This window comes from Aulonocara sp. 'chitande type north' Nkhata Bay, linkage group LG7 (genome assembly GCF_057382095.1).
Source record: "Aulonocara sp. 'chitande type north' Nkhata Bay isolate Kocher_YH1m ecotype deep benthic linkage group LG7, A_spYH_male_GT1.1, whole genome shotgun sequence".
NCBI classification, from domain to species: Eukaryota; Metazoa; Chordata; class Actinopteri; order Cichliformes; family Cichlidae; genus Aulonocara; species Aulonocara sp. 'chitande type north' Nkhata Bay.
In genome coordinates this window covers 23646975-23663665 of record NC_141350.1, presented here as the reverse complement: position 1 = coordinate 23663665, position 16691 = coordinate 23646975, and the positions used below count along the sequence as shown (strand labels likewise).

Below are 16691 nucleotides of genomic sequence, written 5' to 3'. Positions count from 1 at the left end.
ACAAAGCAGCACACTCCATGCATTCATTAAACATGCCCATGTGCTCATAGTGTGAGACACTGGTGATCATTTACAGATGTGCTTTTAATGTGTAGTTCTTAATCGAGTCCATGTGAGACCTCCTTTTGAGGCAAAAGGTCACTGCAAACTGAACGAATGGGTCACTGAGACACCGCCACTTCACTACAAATAGGCCGAGTCTAATCGCAAGTAAAAACATACATGTACAATGAATTACTCTGGCAGTGGAAAATGAAGGATTTCCATGTACAGAATGTTCAGCTGTAGTTCTGAGAAAACAACAACGCTGCTGGAGAACAATGCCACTACAGTGCAACCGATTACTGCTACTTAGAGCAATGTTAGAATTATACAGTCTCTCTGAACAGCATGCAAATCTAATAATCAAGTGTCAGTTACGTGTCTTGTTTGTTGCCCGTGCTGGAAGTTATCTAAAAGAGAAGTACAAGTAGTGCTCCAAGTCCGTTTTAGATAATATTAGGATAATATTTTCTACTCTTGGCTCTGTATAATGTTACTGGAATAGATAACCCAGGCACAAAACTCTGGCTGTGAGCACAGCAGCCCACACACAATGTTGTTGACAACTCTGGTTTATGAGGAGCACTAATCAGACAAAACTAGGTTATGGGCAGTGGGAATGGGAGAAGCTACAGTGTTATATAGCTACAGAGTTCAAGAATATGAAGCTGAAATGCCCTCTTTAAGAAAGGCAGGTGAAAATCAGCATCCCTTTACCATCACTCTCCATGTCATCGTTGAAAACCAGGCCGTCTTCCAAAGAGGTAAAGCTGAAGCTGGAGTCGTCGCTCTCATCAGAAATGTAGCCAGAGGTCAAACATGGGTCCGTCACTGACCGAGGGGGACAGCTCACACTTTTGGACCTCTGGAGAAACTGGATGTACTTTGCCAGACTCGTGCCCTTAGCTTGAAGACACAAAGATATTCAAATTAGAGCTGCTAATTGAATCGATTTCCTCTGCAGCTTTTTTCCCATCATCCAATAAAATCCTCATCAGAGTTTCCAAGAACAGAGAGCATCCTTAGTGTGTCAGATATGTTGTTATGGTTCTGTTATGGTTCTGTGCGAGTGCTGCTACTTTTCACTTTATACTTATTCCCTTAGGTAGTAATATTTAAAAAAAAACACTGCAAATATTTCTCTTGCTGTGGATTATGCACAGCTACATGGAATCACATGACATCTGGATAACCTGCGAGCATATCCAGGCTTTTATGTCGTCAAGATAAGTGATCTTATCATAGTGGAATGAAAAAGCATCAAAACCAGTGTCTCTAAGCAGACAGCGCGGGGGTGGTCTTTGTTGGGATTTGGCTCTATATAAATGATTACATTCAAACTCCTTGTTTTATCTAAAAAACAAACAAACATAAAATTGTGATATAAAATGTAAAAACTCAGCAGTTCTTCCTCACTGTTGTTGTAGCGTAGACTGGAAGTTCTGCTTCTTTCGGCCAGCAGGGGGCTCAGACAGGCAGCATCCAGACGGCCTAGCCTGAAGCCGCCCAGGCACAGGGCATTGTTGTTGAGGTCCAGACCCAGACGGCCAAGTAACTGGATGACTGTGGGCCCGTCACCCCTCTTCACGCTCACAGCCAGAGCCCTGCGGAGGTGCTGCTCGTGGCAGCCTCGGCTTAACAAGAGTTCCACCAGTTCCAGAGGTCCACCTCTCTCACAGACCTGAAAAAGACAGGCCATGATCGAGACTGAACTGATTGTCTTATTACAGATTATTCGAGCATGACTGGGAATTGAAAAACACATGAGTGCTAGTATTATTAGTAATGAAGCTTAAGTATCATCAAACACTGTACCAAAAAATTCTTTAGTAACTCCAGTCTTATCCATGTCTCAACCCCTTACTCTAAGAATGATATCACGAATGCAAGTCACCGAAAAAAGTTTCCTCCATAAGATCAGCTCAGCCTTTTAGAAAGGGCGATGAGCCTGGACATCCAGAAGGAGCTCACAGTGGACTTCCTGCTCCTTTGTGTTAAAATGAGCTAATTGAAAAGGTTCAGGCACACAGACAGGATTCCTCCTGGGCACCTCCCTTTGTAGGTTTTGTAGGAATATCCGACTGAAAGGAGAACCTGATGGTTGCCCCACAGATTGCTGGAGAGATTACAGAGATTACATCCTGTCATGCCTGGGAACACCTAGCGTTCCAACATGGGAGAAGGACAGAATATCCTGCTACTGTGACGTGTCTTTGGAGAAACAGAAGAGGATTAATGGATGGATGGATGGATGGATGGACGTACATAATATGTAGTGCTGAACAAAAAAGTAAAGCTGAGGCCTGTCAGAAAAATCAGGGTACTCCTTATGTACGACGTCGATCATGATTGGGACATACACATGTGGGGTTCATCCTCTGGGGAAAATGAATGTCTCCTCTAGGTTCAAAGTCACAGTTATTAATCTTTAAAGCAATGGAAGAGCCACTGTCTATTGAGACAAAATTAAATGGGGACCACTGAGGCTCAGGCAGAGCGGGTCACTACCAATGAGACGGTCTGTGCATCAATCCCTCGGCTCTTATGGTCCATGTGTCGAAGTATCCTTGGACAAAATGCATCCATAGGAGAGTAAGTGTGCATGTGTGAATGTCAGATAAAAGTGCTTAGTCATGGGTAAAAGCACTGTATGCCTGTGTGTGACTGAGTGAACGAGTCAAATCACTCTGAAACCATCGTGACCTCTGACCTGGTAAATGAGAGACTCATTTTTGGTCTTCTTGTTGATGTCAGCTCCCAGCTCAATCAGACACTCAGTCATTGTTGTATCTCCATCCATGCAGGCCTTTTCCAGCATGCTGTAGTGCAGCTCTGAGTCGCACCACATTTTAGACAGAGCCAGGCACACCGACTTCCGCAGCTGATCGCAGACAGACAGAGAGACTAGGAGTCAGAAAGGGCAGCAAGTCTGCTTTCTAGGAAAGCATGTCACAGGAAATATTAAACCAGCAGACAATGGCTTAAACGATTAACGTAATGCGTGGTCATTTGTGTTCACAGAGTAGCCTGTGTTTCAACACAACTGCTTCCTGATATTGGGATAGAGACTATTACCCTTGATCTTGCAACACAGGAAATAATAATCATGAGTAAGGAAGTAATTTTTTTCAAATTACTGGTCAAGTTTAAGTGTCTAAATAAAAAAGGTCAGATATTTGGAATCAATATCTGTATCTGATGATGCCTAGTAGAAAACATTTAAGATCAAACTGATCACAAGGATGTGAACATGTGTGTTGAATTTTAAAGAAATTCATTCAGTTGTTGTTGCTGCGGTGGTCTAACTTACTGGGCTGATGCTCTGGTCAGTCTCTTCTCTAAGGCACTGGAAGATGTGCCTGTCAAAGTCTTCTTTCTGCAGTTCAGCAGCTGCTCCTGAACAGGCGTCCAGCATCCTCAATGCCACCTGTAAACACTGCAAACCAGACAGGAGGAGAAAGTTTACGAGGGCAACACTGTCAGTACTGCCTTTAACAAGACACACAGGGTAGAAATTAGCCTCAAAGGGCACAGCATCCTGCCTTTGAAGGCTTGATTTAAGATCAGATCTACAATTCTGTGACTGTATCACTGTATCCAGACGGCTAGCAACCAATTACATCATAGCATGTGTAATGGCTATTAGCTGAGCTGTCATCCAAATGTGAAAAGTAGGGATTTAAATATACATAAAAATTGGTTATTAGCGTTTTTTTTAAAAATTGGTTATGTCTTTAATCGTGAAGGATAGGATGAGATAACATTATGAAAAGAAGAACTCCGTAATTTACATTCTGTTCAAATGGGAGCTCTAAGATTTTTTTCTTCAACCCAATAATGTAATTTTTTTATTTTTAATGAAACTACAGGGCGGGTTTATTACGTCATGGCGTTATATCAGAGTAGTAACACTTGGGTCACCTTTAGCAGCATCTCAGAGTCTTCTCTGTACTGAACGAGAGCGGTAACCACAACGGAGGCCAGTACAGGTACGATCATCCTCGAGAGCTTCTTCTTGGACACAACGTAGGTAAGCAGGGTCAGCCCCCAGTAGTGTATCTCTGGAGAGGGCAGGAAATTTAGTGCGAGTGTAGTTATTTGCCTTTAATAAAGTTCTGTTGAGAAAAAGCTTTGTGTTTTTTGTTTTTTTTTTCTTCAGGCAGCTAAAGGCAGTAAACACAGATTTAATGAAGTGAACAAAGGGATTAGTTCAGCTATTCCTAAGTGAAAAACTACACCCCGGATCTCCCTGCAAATCATGTTAAGAGAAAGTTTGGCATTTTTTACAGTGACAAATGTGTACCTCGTTCCTGCGGGAACATTTGTAGTGTATGCAGCACTGTGTCTATCGCCCCCTGCTGGCACAGAAGATCCACCGCACCAGAGCAGTCAGCCAGAGCAGACAGCACCTTCAAACCACATGTTTGAATGGCTGAGCTGCTGATGAACTGTACGCACGTGCATGCATAGAAAGGGAAGAGAGACCAAAATGAATGAAGTGTTGCACACATCTGCATCAGCAGAACGTTAGTAACAAATATAAATGTGGTTATGTACTACTGGCATGGATGAAACATTAATTAGAATAAAAGTTAATGGATATATATCATTTTAGCACACTGTGTAATATATAATGACATAAAACAACTTTCATTAATCTGAGCTTTACTCTTATTCTCTTTTGTCCTTTAGAGTACACTGAAATGCTCAACAGCAGACAGGTTCATGATCTGGGACTCAGTCTACTAAGACTAAGAGAAGTTTCTTGGGTTGTAAAACAAATAAAAATCACATTATCCTTAACATATTTGTCTCAAACGTGAAAGAGCCCCAGTTTGTGAAGAGGAATAGACACAAATCCAGCCTAAGCCATAATCTAGTGTACTTTCTGCGCATCCTAAACACAGACAAATAGGAGGCTTGTGTCAGGAAGCACATCCAGCATAAAAACCGTCATAAATCCAATATACGGATAAAGCCACTGTGGTGACCCCTTGGAAATAAAACAACAGCCAAAAGTGCCCTGTTTGAATGCTCATTTTGAATGATTATGCCTTCTTTAGCACTCTGGGTTTCAAATGCACAAATTATTACGTTAAATAAACTGCTATTCAGACATTATTCTGCCACAGATGTCACGGCCTTTGGCAACAGAGTTTTTGCTGTTTGTGTTCTTTTAAAACATAATGAAGCACAAAAAACGTATTCAGTTATTAGTCATTGTGTGAAGTCGCGACTTCTTTATCATAAAACACTAAATATGAGACAAATGACTGTTTAGACTTGACAGACGTTCACTTCCTCGATGACATGTGGTGTCTTTTTTCTGGTTTTTACTCTTTTCCGAGGCTGATTCAGTCAGTGTTTATCATCCACACTCAAGCATAAAGACGGACATTTTCAACGTCCATACCAATATGAAAACTGAGAACAGTGTGTGAATGTGAGAGTGAGTGAATAGTGGCATTGTAAAGCGCTTTGGGTGCCTTGAAAAGTGCTATATAAATCCAATCTATTATTGTTATTCAATCTTTTCAGAAATGCAATCACAATCCTTCTGATCTTCTAGTTGCAGAACAGGCTACGATGCAGTTTATAAAACGAATGGGTGAACTGTCGTTTCATTCAGGCGCTCTGCAGCCTGAATAATTTTCTCTTTATTGAAAGAAAAATCTCTTAAAAATAAAACCCGATTAGAATCTCCAATTGGGCATTTCAAAACAAAACCAAAATGCTCAAAATGTTGAAAAAGTGTGTGTTGCCCATACCCTGTTGAGAGCTTCCAGGTAGAGGATGTGAGCTCCTTCCACCACACACTGGTTTTTCAGGACCTTCAGAGACACGTCGGCCATGTCGGGATCTGCGACTGAGTTGCCGTGCTCCCTTAAACTCCTGTCTGAGAAGGAAACGAGTGAGGACAAGGACGTGAGTAAACACGGACCCTCAGACACAACCGAAAGAGTTTGTTTTTTTTAAATATCACAGGGCATAAGGATTACAAAGAATCTGTCTATTGTTTTTTCTCGTATTCATACAAACTGAGCCAGGCTACTTGCCAAAAAGGACTTACAATAGATACACACTTGTTTGCCAAGCAATCAAATACAATGAACCATGCACGTTCGTCATATAAAGGTCTTACCGCCTTTGCATAACTGCAATGTGAAACCAAAATGAACTGGATCAGATATACACAAGAGAACAAAAACAGGAACCGTGGTTTAGACTCTCAGATGTGAAAAGTCCCTTAAATTAAAGAGCACATGTAGCAAAATTCCATAACAAAAATAGCTGATATGCTCTGAGGGCTGCAAAATTAGCGAATAGATGCGATTTCCTCATTATGAGCAGCTCATTTCACATTACACTGTGACTTAGTACTAGTCAAAATAATACTCATAAATTATATTCTCCATCTTCCTCTGGGACGAAGCTTAGTGCGGTAAATAAGCTGCCCTGTTGGAGAAGATGGGAAAAAAAACTTTACTTGTGCGACCATTAACTTTTGTTTGGCAGGTCACCTCTGCGCACAAACACCACACAAAGAACACGTAGCTGCTGGGAACGGAAGTGAGAAAAGAAAACAAGAGCGTACCCGGGCAAAGGAAGACCAAGCTGGCTTGCAGAGCCTCCAGCTGAACCTCGGGATTAAAGTTATGAAACTTCATGGTGCTGAGGATCTGGTTCATGGCCATGGTCAACTCATCCAGACTGGCGGCCCTACAAATACAGGGAGACTAGTTTCAAAGCTTGTGAGAAACACTAAATGCTCTCCTCAGTGTGTCTGAATTTTTTCATCGTAGAATGTGAACCGTCTTCGTTCGCACCTTCCCTGGAACAGCAGGTTTAACAGTTTGCAGGCACTGATGGAAACCTCGGCTGAGTCTGAATGTCTCTTCATCATCTCCACCAAATTCACATGAAGGCCACTTGACAGCAGCAAAGAGCGCATCTTACCTGCAAACAAAGCAAACCGGTTACCGTGGCAACAGCCAAAACAGCAGTGTTTTTATATTATATAGAGATATATACATAGCATCTGTAGCATAAGCTTTTATTACAGGCTGCAGGCGGCAGTTTCAGCACAGACAAACAAACAGATGTTGATCGTAACTGCATCTCTGCACACCGTGTGGAAACGTGAGACTCACTGTTGTTTGCGATGAGTGTGGCGATGGCGCTGGTAGCAGCGTTAAACACATTGGGAGACGCAAAGTGAAGCAGCATGGCCGCCATCAGCTGTCTATAAACAGGAGTCCTGTGGAGCAAATACCCAAACGCCATCATTACATTCAGTTCTCGCACAGATTCAACGGCTATGAACGCACGTGTGGAGATGTCACTGTGTCACCTTTCATCCTGCTCTTCTTCTAGATGGTTCAGTGCAGCTCCGTGCAGAAACAGACTGTGAATGGCCCAGCACGCAGCTTCCTGAGACGGTACAAGTGATTTTTAAATAAGTTCAAGTCTTCAGGAGTACCATGTAAAACTCGAAAGCCAAACGTTAGACAGACCTGAACATCTGGCTCATCTGCGTGGAGCTCCAGTGCAGTAAAGCATTCCCTCATCCAGCTCAGCTCCATGTCCTCCACCTGCCCGTTACCCCTGTTCTCCTCCTCCTCTCCTTCCTCCAGACCCTGCTCGGCCACCGCCTTGTTCTGCACGATGGTTGCAGCTAACAAAAAGGACAAAGTCTGTGTCAATCACTGTGTCATTTTTGCAGAATGGAGAAAGGTCAAGAGACAGTTGCATTTTAGTATCATCTGGTTTTTACCACAAAGCTTGGCAACTGCTTTGGGTTATTCGTCTGCGTCTACATCTGCTTAAAAACAGATGCAGGGCTTGAAGACTTTAGTGAAATAACTAAGCAAACATCACGGTTATATGGAAAATGTGCTGCTTCTGAACTCCAATATTTCAAAAAATGTGCAACATCACTATATATTGATGTTGAGTTTAAGACCATCACACGTCCATTAAATATAGTTTGTGAATGTGGGTCCTCACTGAGGTTAGCCAGGCAGGACAGAGCAGCGGCTTGCAGCTTGGGGTTGTTAGGGAAAGTCTGACAGGCTCTGACTGCGACTCTGTGGACACCATTCCTCACCAGGATGTCGTTGTAACTCTCTGCAAGACACCATAAGCCGAGCACCCAGAATTAATACTCTGATTACTTTGATAACTCTCCTCAATCTTCATCTGTCATCTGAAAAAACACGTTAGTTTATCCGAACGAATGAAATCCAAACACTGCTGTGTTGACAGTGAGGATTCAACAAACAGTGTTATCATTACTAGTGTTATTCATGAGTTATTTATTAACTGTACATCTGAGAGCTGGACCCATTTAACACTGTTTTTTTAATTTTATTTAGTTTGTATAGTTAACAACAATGATACTTAATAATGTTCACTGTTGGCTCATAGATAGATAGATAGATAGATAGATAGATAGATAGATAGATAGATAGATAGATAGATAGATAGATAGATAGATAGATAGATAGATAGATAGATAGATAGATAGATAGATAGATAGATAGATAGATAGATAGATAGATAGATAGATAGATAGATAGATAGATAGATAGATAGATAGATAGATAGATAGATAGATAGATAGATAGATAGATAGATAGATAATGTTTCTACAGTCGGCAGGTGGGACAGTGGAAGTTCCAGATGCTTGAGTTACCACTCTGTTTAGTTCTGCTCTCACTCTTCATTTACTTTTACTTTCACTTTCGTCAGCTGTGCCATTTAATTGAGGCACAAAAACTGCTGATAAAACAACAGCAAACAAAACAGTGAGTGGGAGAATGAGCTCAGCGATCACTGAGAAATGTTACTGAAAGACTAATTTACCTAATTAACCAGTATATAATATAGTATGTAAAATGTCTACGTGGATGTAATTCAAAAGTCTTATGAGTCTAATTCAATAGCTCTTATCAGCTATGATAATACACAAATTAATATTCTGCATTTGAAGTGAAACACAAAAGTGCACAAAACAAATCTGCATCCACAAAAACAATGTCAGTACTAAATTACATTAGAGGAAGAAGAAGGCCATAAAAATATGATTAAAATATGATTCTTCTCCTTTTCCACTCGCTCTGACCTGAAGTAAACCTTTTGAACAGGCAGCAGGCCTTCTCCTGCAGCTCCTCCACCTCAGGGAAAGCATCCATGGCAGCGATGATGGTGCTGTAGCACCGAGTGCCCCCTGACATCAACACCTCCACGTTACTGCCTGCAAAAGACAAGTACGCAACTCCACCTGAGTCTTTGAGTACTGCTGAATTACAAATAGCACAAAACTGTAATGAGTAGTATAAGACACTTACATACTAGCTATAAATAAGATTTACATACTCGACCAACAACAAAATTATTTACATTTTTTTTACATATTCCATACAGAAATCATTCAGATCTGAATCAGCTCAAAATTAGATTATGCATAAAAGTAACGCACCATCTTCTGTACAGTCCTGCGTATTTCAGAGAACATCTCTGAAGTGCGATCGGTTCATTTCTCTCTCAAAAATATTAACTGCAGCTTCTCAATACAAGCCAAGAATAACTGAAATGGCTGAGATGGGAGCATAGCTGATCCATCTTCCACTTCACTCTAAGAGTAGTAGATGGAGTAGCTTAAAGTACATCTACTTATAAGTCATATTTATAAAAGGTACTGAATGAGTTACGGCCCTTCCAGGCTCATTTGTGATGTTGCCTAATCTCCCCTGCCTTACAGCAGGTACGACAATTTGCAGCTGACTCCACTTAATCAGGTTAAGGATTATTTAAGTTTAATCATTAATATATATTTTGTTCCTATTTTCAGCTCTCTGTCCTTTTTTTTCACTCACTCGGACTGTTACTGGTACTTTCCACCATTCTCCTGGACTTCCTGGCAGCATAACAAAAGTCTCTTTTAAACAGTGTTATAATAATAATAATGCAATCTTTGTAATCCTAAAAACAGGATTCGGACTTCCCACATCCTGATAATTAAAATAAATTTCATGGAACTGTAGGAAGTCTCCAATTCAATTATCTGCTGCATTCGTAACATGTTTGACTGGGAAATATACTTCAGAGAGTCTTCACTGAATGAGCTGCTATGTTTTCTCACAATGACAATTTGATGTTTTTCTTTCCAAACATGCACGGCTATCCTGTCCCACAAGTTCTCAGAAGGACACTTATTTTACTCCTATTTAATGGCATTAGAGGGATAATGGAAATTAAATCAAGAGTCCCTAAAAAGCATTGCAGTGACATCACGGTCTGATGGTCCATCTACAAATGGACCATGCGAGGTTTTATGAGCTTGTTTCATAACCTGTGTTTGTTACCACTGTGACTTCAGCAAAGCAAAAAGAAGATGACATTAGCCGAGGGAAACCACACAGCCACACACAAAGGACAACTACACCAAATCTCTCTATTCAAACTAAGACTCAGCTACACAGATCAGGCATAACGTTTTATAAGAACCAACACACAGCACTTTTTTTGGATTGTGCAGTAAGAATAACACGGTTTTTTTTTTTTCTTTACTCTATGGCCATCATAAAGATCACTGTGATGTCATCAGGACTTACCAGGGTGAGTCAGAGGAAGCAGCACTTTTAAAGCCTGCAGCTGCATCTCCCAGTAGTCCGGAAACCTCTGGAGAGCTGCCAGAACCACAGCGTGATCCTGGTTCTCCACAAACTCCACAAGGTGCTCATCGCTGACTGCAAACACAGACGCAGTAAAGATATACGGCTGCTGTTCACCAACACACAGAAGAAAATGTTAATGTGAAGCTAACAAAAAGCTCAATTAGACATGCTGCATCGATGACTATATGCCAAAAGTTGTGTTCCAAATGTACACAAGCTAATCTTCAGTAACATTCGACATTAAAATAGAAGTACATAGATGTATCTGTATGTTCTTTTTCTTTTTTTGTTAACTTTATTCAAGGTTTTATTCTTCTGTGCACCATGTTTCTCTTTTGTCATGTCTCCATTAATATGTATAAACAAGCTAACATGTCAACATCCTCACATTAGCACATTAGTAATTGAATACGGTGACATTATGTGATTGAAACTGCAGGATGTGTGCTCTTCTGCATTGATTATTAGATTAATAAGTAGCTGAACAGGTGTACCTTAAGAAGTGTAGACTGACTAAAAGTAAACAAATTCTGGTAAGAATTCAGAAAAAGTCATTACAGACTGGAAACACTGCAAGAAATACACACAAATGCAAAATCACAGTGAGATTTATGAAAGGTGTGTCCCAAAAAGCAGTGACGATGATGATGTAAGAGAGAAGCCTGCATCACTAAGGCAAATAAGAACGAGAAAGTCCAACTGAAGAAACGTAAGCAGGAAGACAGGAAAGGCACAACTTTACAAAGTGTTTCCTCGAGAATTTAACGGGTTAAAATAGCAAATGTTAAATACCATTCCCCCCAGGACTCTCGCTGCGGCTCTTTATTTCACTTTTCTTTAGGCATTCACATTCCGACTTGGAACCACCCTCAGGTCACAAAGACAATGACTGCACGCTGTATTTAACAAGCATTACACTCGCATGACGTAGAGCATAGTTGTTAAATTAGTTTAATCTCTTTTCTAAAATAAAAGTCAGGCAGTGTCACTGATCAGTGTAAGACACATACCAAGCTAGAAACACAAAGACAGTGTAGACTACACATTTAAGTTCATAATAAATCCACACGCTACGAGGTTGGAGTGTGTATCTACCCACCTTCCTCCAGAAGCAGCTGCAGAGCTGTGCAGCCTTGGAGTTGCACTTCTTCGCTTGTAGGAAACGCCTTCATGGCGTACACCACAAGGCCAAACACGTCCTCCTCCTCATCCAGTAGCAGCAGAGGAATCTTGGCTATGTATGAGAGATAAAATGTCAAGTACAATGAATATCTGTTTGCAGCCAGTCACCAAACTGAGATTATTTTCTGCTTCGATTATCTTATCCGAGCCTCTCGTTAAACTCCCCGTCTTGTTTTATACCCAACCAGCTCAAACAAAAAGCAAAAACCCTAAACCTGCAGATTAAAAACATTTCAGAATTTTTACTCTATTGACCGCTCCTCTTATTACAATGTATGGGTTAGCTATGTTATCAGAAAATGTTTTTTTTCATGAATGCATGTTGGATAAGTGGTGAAATTCTTCTGACAAGCACAGATATTATTATTAGATTATACAAACATTTTTAGAAGCAGGAAATATTTGTTCCATTGTTGCTGGGTATGCAAATGCTTGAATTAGCTGAAACTCTGCATTTCTAAGAAGCCTCAAATCACTCAGCTACACATCAGAGTAGAAAGGAGTGTGACCATGCAGGCAAACAAATCACTGAAAGAAAAACAAGGTGGTTAACTTGCTCACATTAAAGAGTCTTAAATGACAAATAAGGCTTTTGCAGTGCCATCTGTAGCAGGAAGGATCTTCGGTGTATTCATACCTGATCTGAGCAGCAGGGCCAAGGCTCTGAGTGCAACCATGGCCACTCGACAATCTGCGCTGTACTGAGATAGCACCTTAAGGATCTGCCTGAAAAACATACAACAAGCAAAAACTTCACCAAAGCTGTCGCCAAATAGATTTGGTCATTTTTTTCATCTCCATTGAAAGACCAAACCTTTGCAAAAATTAACTGAATTAAAACTTATTTTATGATATATATTGTTTTAACTACTTCACCCTAAATACTAACTTGATCATTTGATTATTAAATGAAAAATGGCTGTCTGTTGTGTTATTCTAAAATTGTGTAAGCATTGCCGCTAACACAAATGCCTGACATGGAGAATTAATTAATTAATAGAAATTGGCACGTGTAAATAGGGTCATAGCAGCTAAAGCTGGTGTCAAATAATCTGAATCAAATTCTATAAACTTGATTCTATAAACCTAAAAGGAAATGTGCCTCAGATTCAAAGAAATTCAATTCAGTATGGTCCACATTCATTTTTCTAAAATCAGAATTGAGAATTTTACTAAAGTGGAGTAAAAATTGAAGGGGTTAGTCTCCTTTTTGCCTCGAGATTTACCATGACTCGAATCTCCTATTCGACCACATCCCAGAGGAGCCCTACCAGACTGAGAACTGGTGACTGTGGAGGTCATTTAAAGGTCAGCATAGGCATTGTCATGTTCAAGAAACCAGATTGGGATGATGATCTTATACATGGTGCACAGTTGTGTTAAAAATGATGGATACACTGGTCATAAGGGGATGAACATGATCAGCAACTACACTCTGTTACGCTGTGGCTTTTTAATGACGTTTAAGTGGTTCTGTTGGTACCATTTCGTCACTATCAGCCTGAACACTTGCTACAAGGCAGGATGGATCCATGCATTCATGCAGTTTATCCCAAACTCTGACCCTCACATTTGAACATCACAACAGAAATCAAGCCACATGAGAGCAGGTAACGTTTTTCCAGTTTTTCTGTCGTCCAATTTTGACGAGACTGTTTGAACCGTAGCATTCGTTTCCTGTTCTTGGTTGACAGGAGTGACACCCAGTGTGGTCTGCTGCCCCTGTAGCTGTTTCAATGATCAACATGTTGTGCATCTCTGCTGTGCATCTCAGAGGAACATTCAGAGATGTTCTACTGCAAAACTTGATAGTGACAAGTGGTTATTGGAGTTACTGTTGCCTTACTATAAAGTCTGACTATTGTCCTCTGACCTCTGGTATCAACAAGGGGTTTTTGCCCACAGAACTGCCGTTCACTGGACATTTTCTCTTTGAACCACTCTCTGTAAACCCTAGAGATTGTTCTGAGGGGAAAAACCCAGCAGTTTATGAATTACTCAGCCCAGCCCATCTGGAACCAACAGCAACAACATGCAACGTTCAAAGTCACTCCAATCACCTTTCCTCCCAAAATTAATGCTTGGTTTGAACTTGAGCAGGTTGTCTTGACCACGCCTATATATTTCATGTACCTTCGTGTGGCATGAGCCATCATGATAGTCATTCATTTAAATGAGTGGTGCTGCATAAAGCCCACAGCTGCCAGAGAGTCTTCACTTACTGGTGCACTCCCTCTACCTCCCACTCTTGGGCTTCATCCAAAGGTCTGGTTAGCTGGTCCAGTGTAGTGGGGCATATTTCAATCAGCTGACACAGCAATGACCAGCCAGCCTGTGAAAAGGAAGAACAAACAATTTATTAAAATGACGGGAATGAGTCATTACAATAAACCAATGAAAAGTAATGATTCTGATCTCAAGCATACACATTACAGTACTGAGAAAATATGAATCTTACAATCTCACTTTCAGTTTGCTTCAATATGTAGTCTTACCTCTGATAATTAGCATTACACAGCAGTCACAAGACATGCTAGATTTTGTGTAGGCGCGTCAGTCCACAGATGATTTTGTCAACAACAAAGAGCGAGTGATGCTGCTGAACACACCTCACCTTACCTCACACAGATAGCACCACCTGCCATTATAATGGCTAATTTTCGTTGTGTCATTCATTACCTGCTGGACTCCTCTGCTGCTGATGTGGGTAGACAGAACCAGCACGAGGGGCACGTGGACATCTTTGTCTTCAAACAGTTCAGCTGCTGCAGCATGGAACAAGAGATAAGAAGACACGATGAGTCCCATTAGTTTTGAATAAAGTGACTGGGTCTTTTACCCTCATTCCTGTTTTTAAATGTGCATAACAAGGCAGCATTACAGCAGGACTTTACTGTGCAGGTACAAGTCTGTGCTTAAAATCTACTAATCTAAGTAAATCTCATTTTAAATTTGATTTCAGGTAACTTGAATGTGTTTTCACGCCTAGTCTTAAGTAAACTATAATGGCCTTAGTATGACCCCAAAGACATTATGTTTTGTATTTAAGATAAGATATGCTTTATTTATCGCCAAAACTGGGAAATTACTCTGTAAAAACAGCTAAATCATTAACCTGCTCTATAACAAACCTTAAAGTAGGACATATGAACAAAGAAATACAGCATCAATAGACTAGAAGATGGAAGGATGGAAGGGAAAAAATGCACAAAAGGAGCAGAGTTTGTTTGTTTTTGTTTTTTTTAAAGAGCTCAGTGAATTACATTGTGGTCTGAAATAAATAAAACCATAAAAACGATCATGCAAAATTATTGAATGCCATATCACATTTCACACTGGGCAAATACTACTTGATTTTTTTTAAATCTGACCTAATTCTCATAAGGCAATGCAAAAATGCCAAAAGGAAATGATGGCTGTTTATGAGCAGCGTGATGATGCACACGCTGAAACAATGTGCTTCCTACCATAGTCGGTGTGCGCCAGGAAAAGCAGATCCTGGATGATTTGAATCAGCGTGCACAGTTGCCTGTCTTCCTGGGGAGTTTTCAGCCTCACCAAAAGTTTTTTCAGCCTTTCTTCCAGCTCCTCTTTGTTAACCATGGTCTTTAAAGCGCCCTGTTCCAGCTGACGACGACTTGACGTGCATTGAAATCAATCACTGCGCTCTCTCTGAACCGACAACGGCCTTCGAGCGGCCACACTGAGCGCAGCGTTAGCGTATAAATAACTCACTGAAAATCCACTGTAGTTACTCATGTCTTTACAAATCATTACTGAATTGCTGTGTTGCATAATAATACAGTAGCTACAGAAAGCTATAAGTGGCTGTTGCTACAAGGGAAGCGGTCAGTGTCGCGGAGTTTCGGTTCCGACATCACAGTCCTCGGCTAACTTTCCTGTGGCAGAGAATAAGTTCCTCTTTGCGGAGTCGGTGACTTTATGTTGCTTGGATGTGAAAACGAAGCGAGTCCTCTCTGAAAGGCGTGTTCCTGCTTTCCTACGATCGCATCATATGACTGCAGGCAGTAAAAACTCCCCGCTTACAGAAGAGGAAGCTGAAAATAGAGTCAGAGAGAATCCGACTTTCTCTCTGACAGGGGAAGCGAGTCAGACAGAGAGCCAAGTCAACGGCACTTACGTTACCCCCCAACGGGTTTTTTGTTGTTTTGTTGTTTACTTCAAGCTACACTTTTACAAGCTAACGAGTGGCTTGAGTTAGCCCTCCCACTCTGCGTCTAATGCCAGTTGCTGATTTACAGATTTACAACAATGCAGCTTGACCTGGTACTGACATTTGCTGTGTATGATGGAGGAAAATTCCCACACTAAAGCAAACTCTAAAATAGTTTTTAAATTATTTCAGTTAATCTCTAAATTAGGTGTCCTCCCAAAGTAATCACCCCTGTATACTAGAAGTGGCGGATCGATACCAAAGCTTGTATTGGTATTGAATCGATGATAGGTAATATGATCGATATTTTGTTTTTCTAATGCTGTGTTCCTGAATAAGTCGGAAGTTCCGAGCTCCCGGTCAGAAATATTTTGTGGAATGCCCCCCCCTCAACTCAAAAATCCCACCACAGCAGCAGCCTCACATAGAATTAACAATACTAGATGGCATCACTGAACGTAAACAACAGTAAAACTGTGTACTTTTAATCTGTACTGCCACTGTTGTCTAGTTGTGACTCAATAAAGTCATAGTAGAGAAATTCCTACAGGCATTGCTGTTTGCAGTGTTTTCATTTACAGCTATAAATATCTGGACACCAGGTGCACCTAAGT

The 16691-nt window shown here is 40.8% G+C and overlaps 1 protein-coding gene across 4 annotated transcripts in view; it reads right to left on the bottom strand.

The window, feature by feature from the left end:
- The window catches only part of lrrk2 (leucine-rich repeat kinase 2), a 32347-nt gene extending 15947 nt beyond the window's left edge, over positions 1-16400 (bottom strand). The window contains exons 1-20 of one of the 4 annotated variants that reach the window (XR_015130294.1): positions 15371-16400; positions 14583-14668; positions 14126-14235; positions 12541-12629; positions 11821-11955; positions 10659-10793; positions 9167-9298; positions 8050-8169; positions 7557-7717; positions 7394-7473; positions 7194-7300; positions 6870-6999; positions 6638-6762; positions 5811-5938; positions 4346-4490; positions 3964-4103; positions 3353-3478; positions 2753-2923; positions 1459-1723; positions 760-948 (exon numbers count right to left, since the gene is read on the bottom strand). Coding sequence is in view for 3 of the 4 variants with exons in the window: in XM_086299531.1 (XP_086155657.1) it covers positions 760-948; positions 1459-1723; positions 2753-2923; positions 3353-3478; positions 3964-4103; positions 4346-4490; positions 5811-5938; positions 6638-6762; positions 6870-6999; positions 7194-7300; positions 7394-7473; positions 7557-7717; positions 8050-8169; positions 9167-9298; positions 10659-10793; positions 11821-11955; positions 12541-12629; positions 14126-14235; positions 14583-14668; positions 15371-15506 (2710 nt within the window). In the remaining variant the exon portion in view is untranslated. The remainder of the gene's footprint in view (positions 1-759; positions 949-1458; positions 1724-2752; positions 2924-3352; positions 3479-3963; positions 4104-4345; positions 4491-5810; positions 5939-6637; positions 6763-6869; positions 7000-7193; positions 7301-7393; positions 7474-7556; positions 7718-8049; positions 8170-9166; positions 9299-10658; positions 10794-11820; positions 11956-12540; positions 12630-14125; positions 14236-14582; positions 14669-15370) is intronic. The other 3 variants (XM_086299531.1, XM_086299529.1, XM_086299530.1) reach the window with 3 other exon arrangements.
- Positions 16401-16691: the final 291 nt, after the last annotated feature.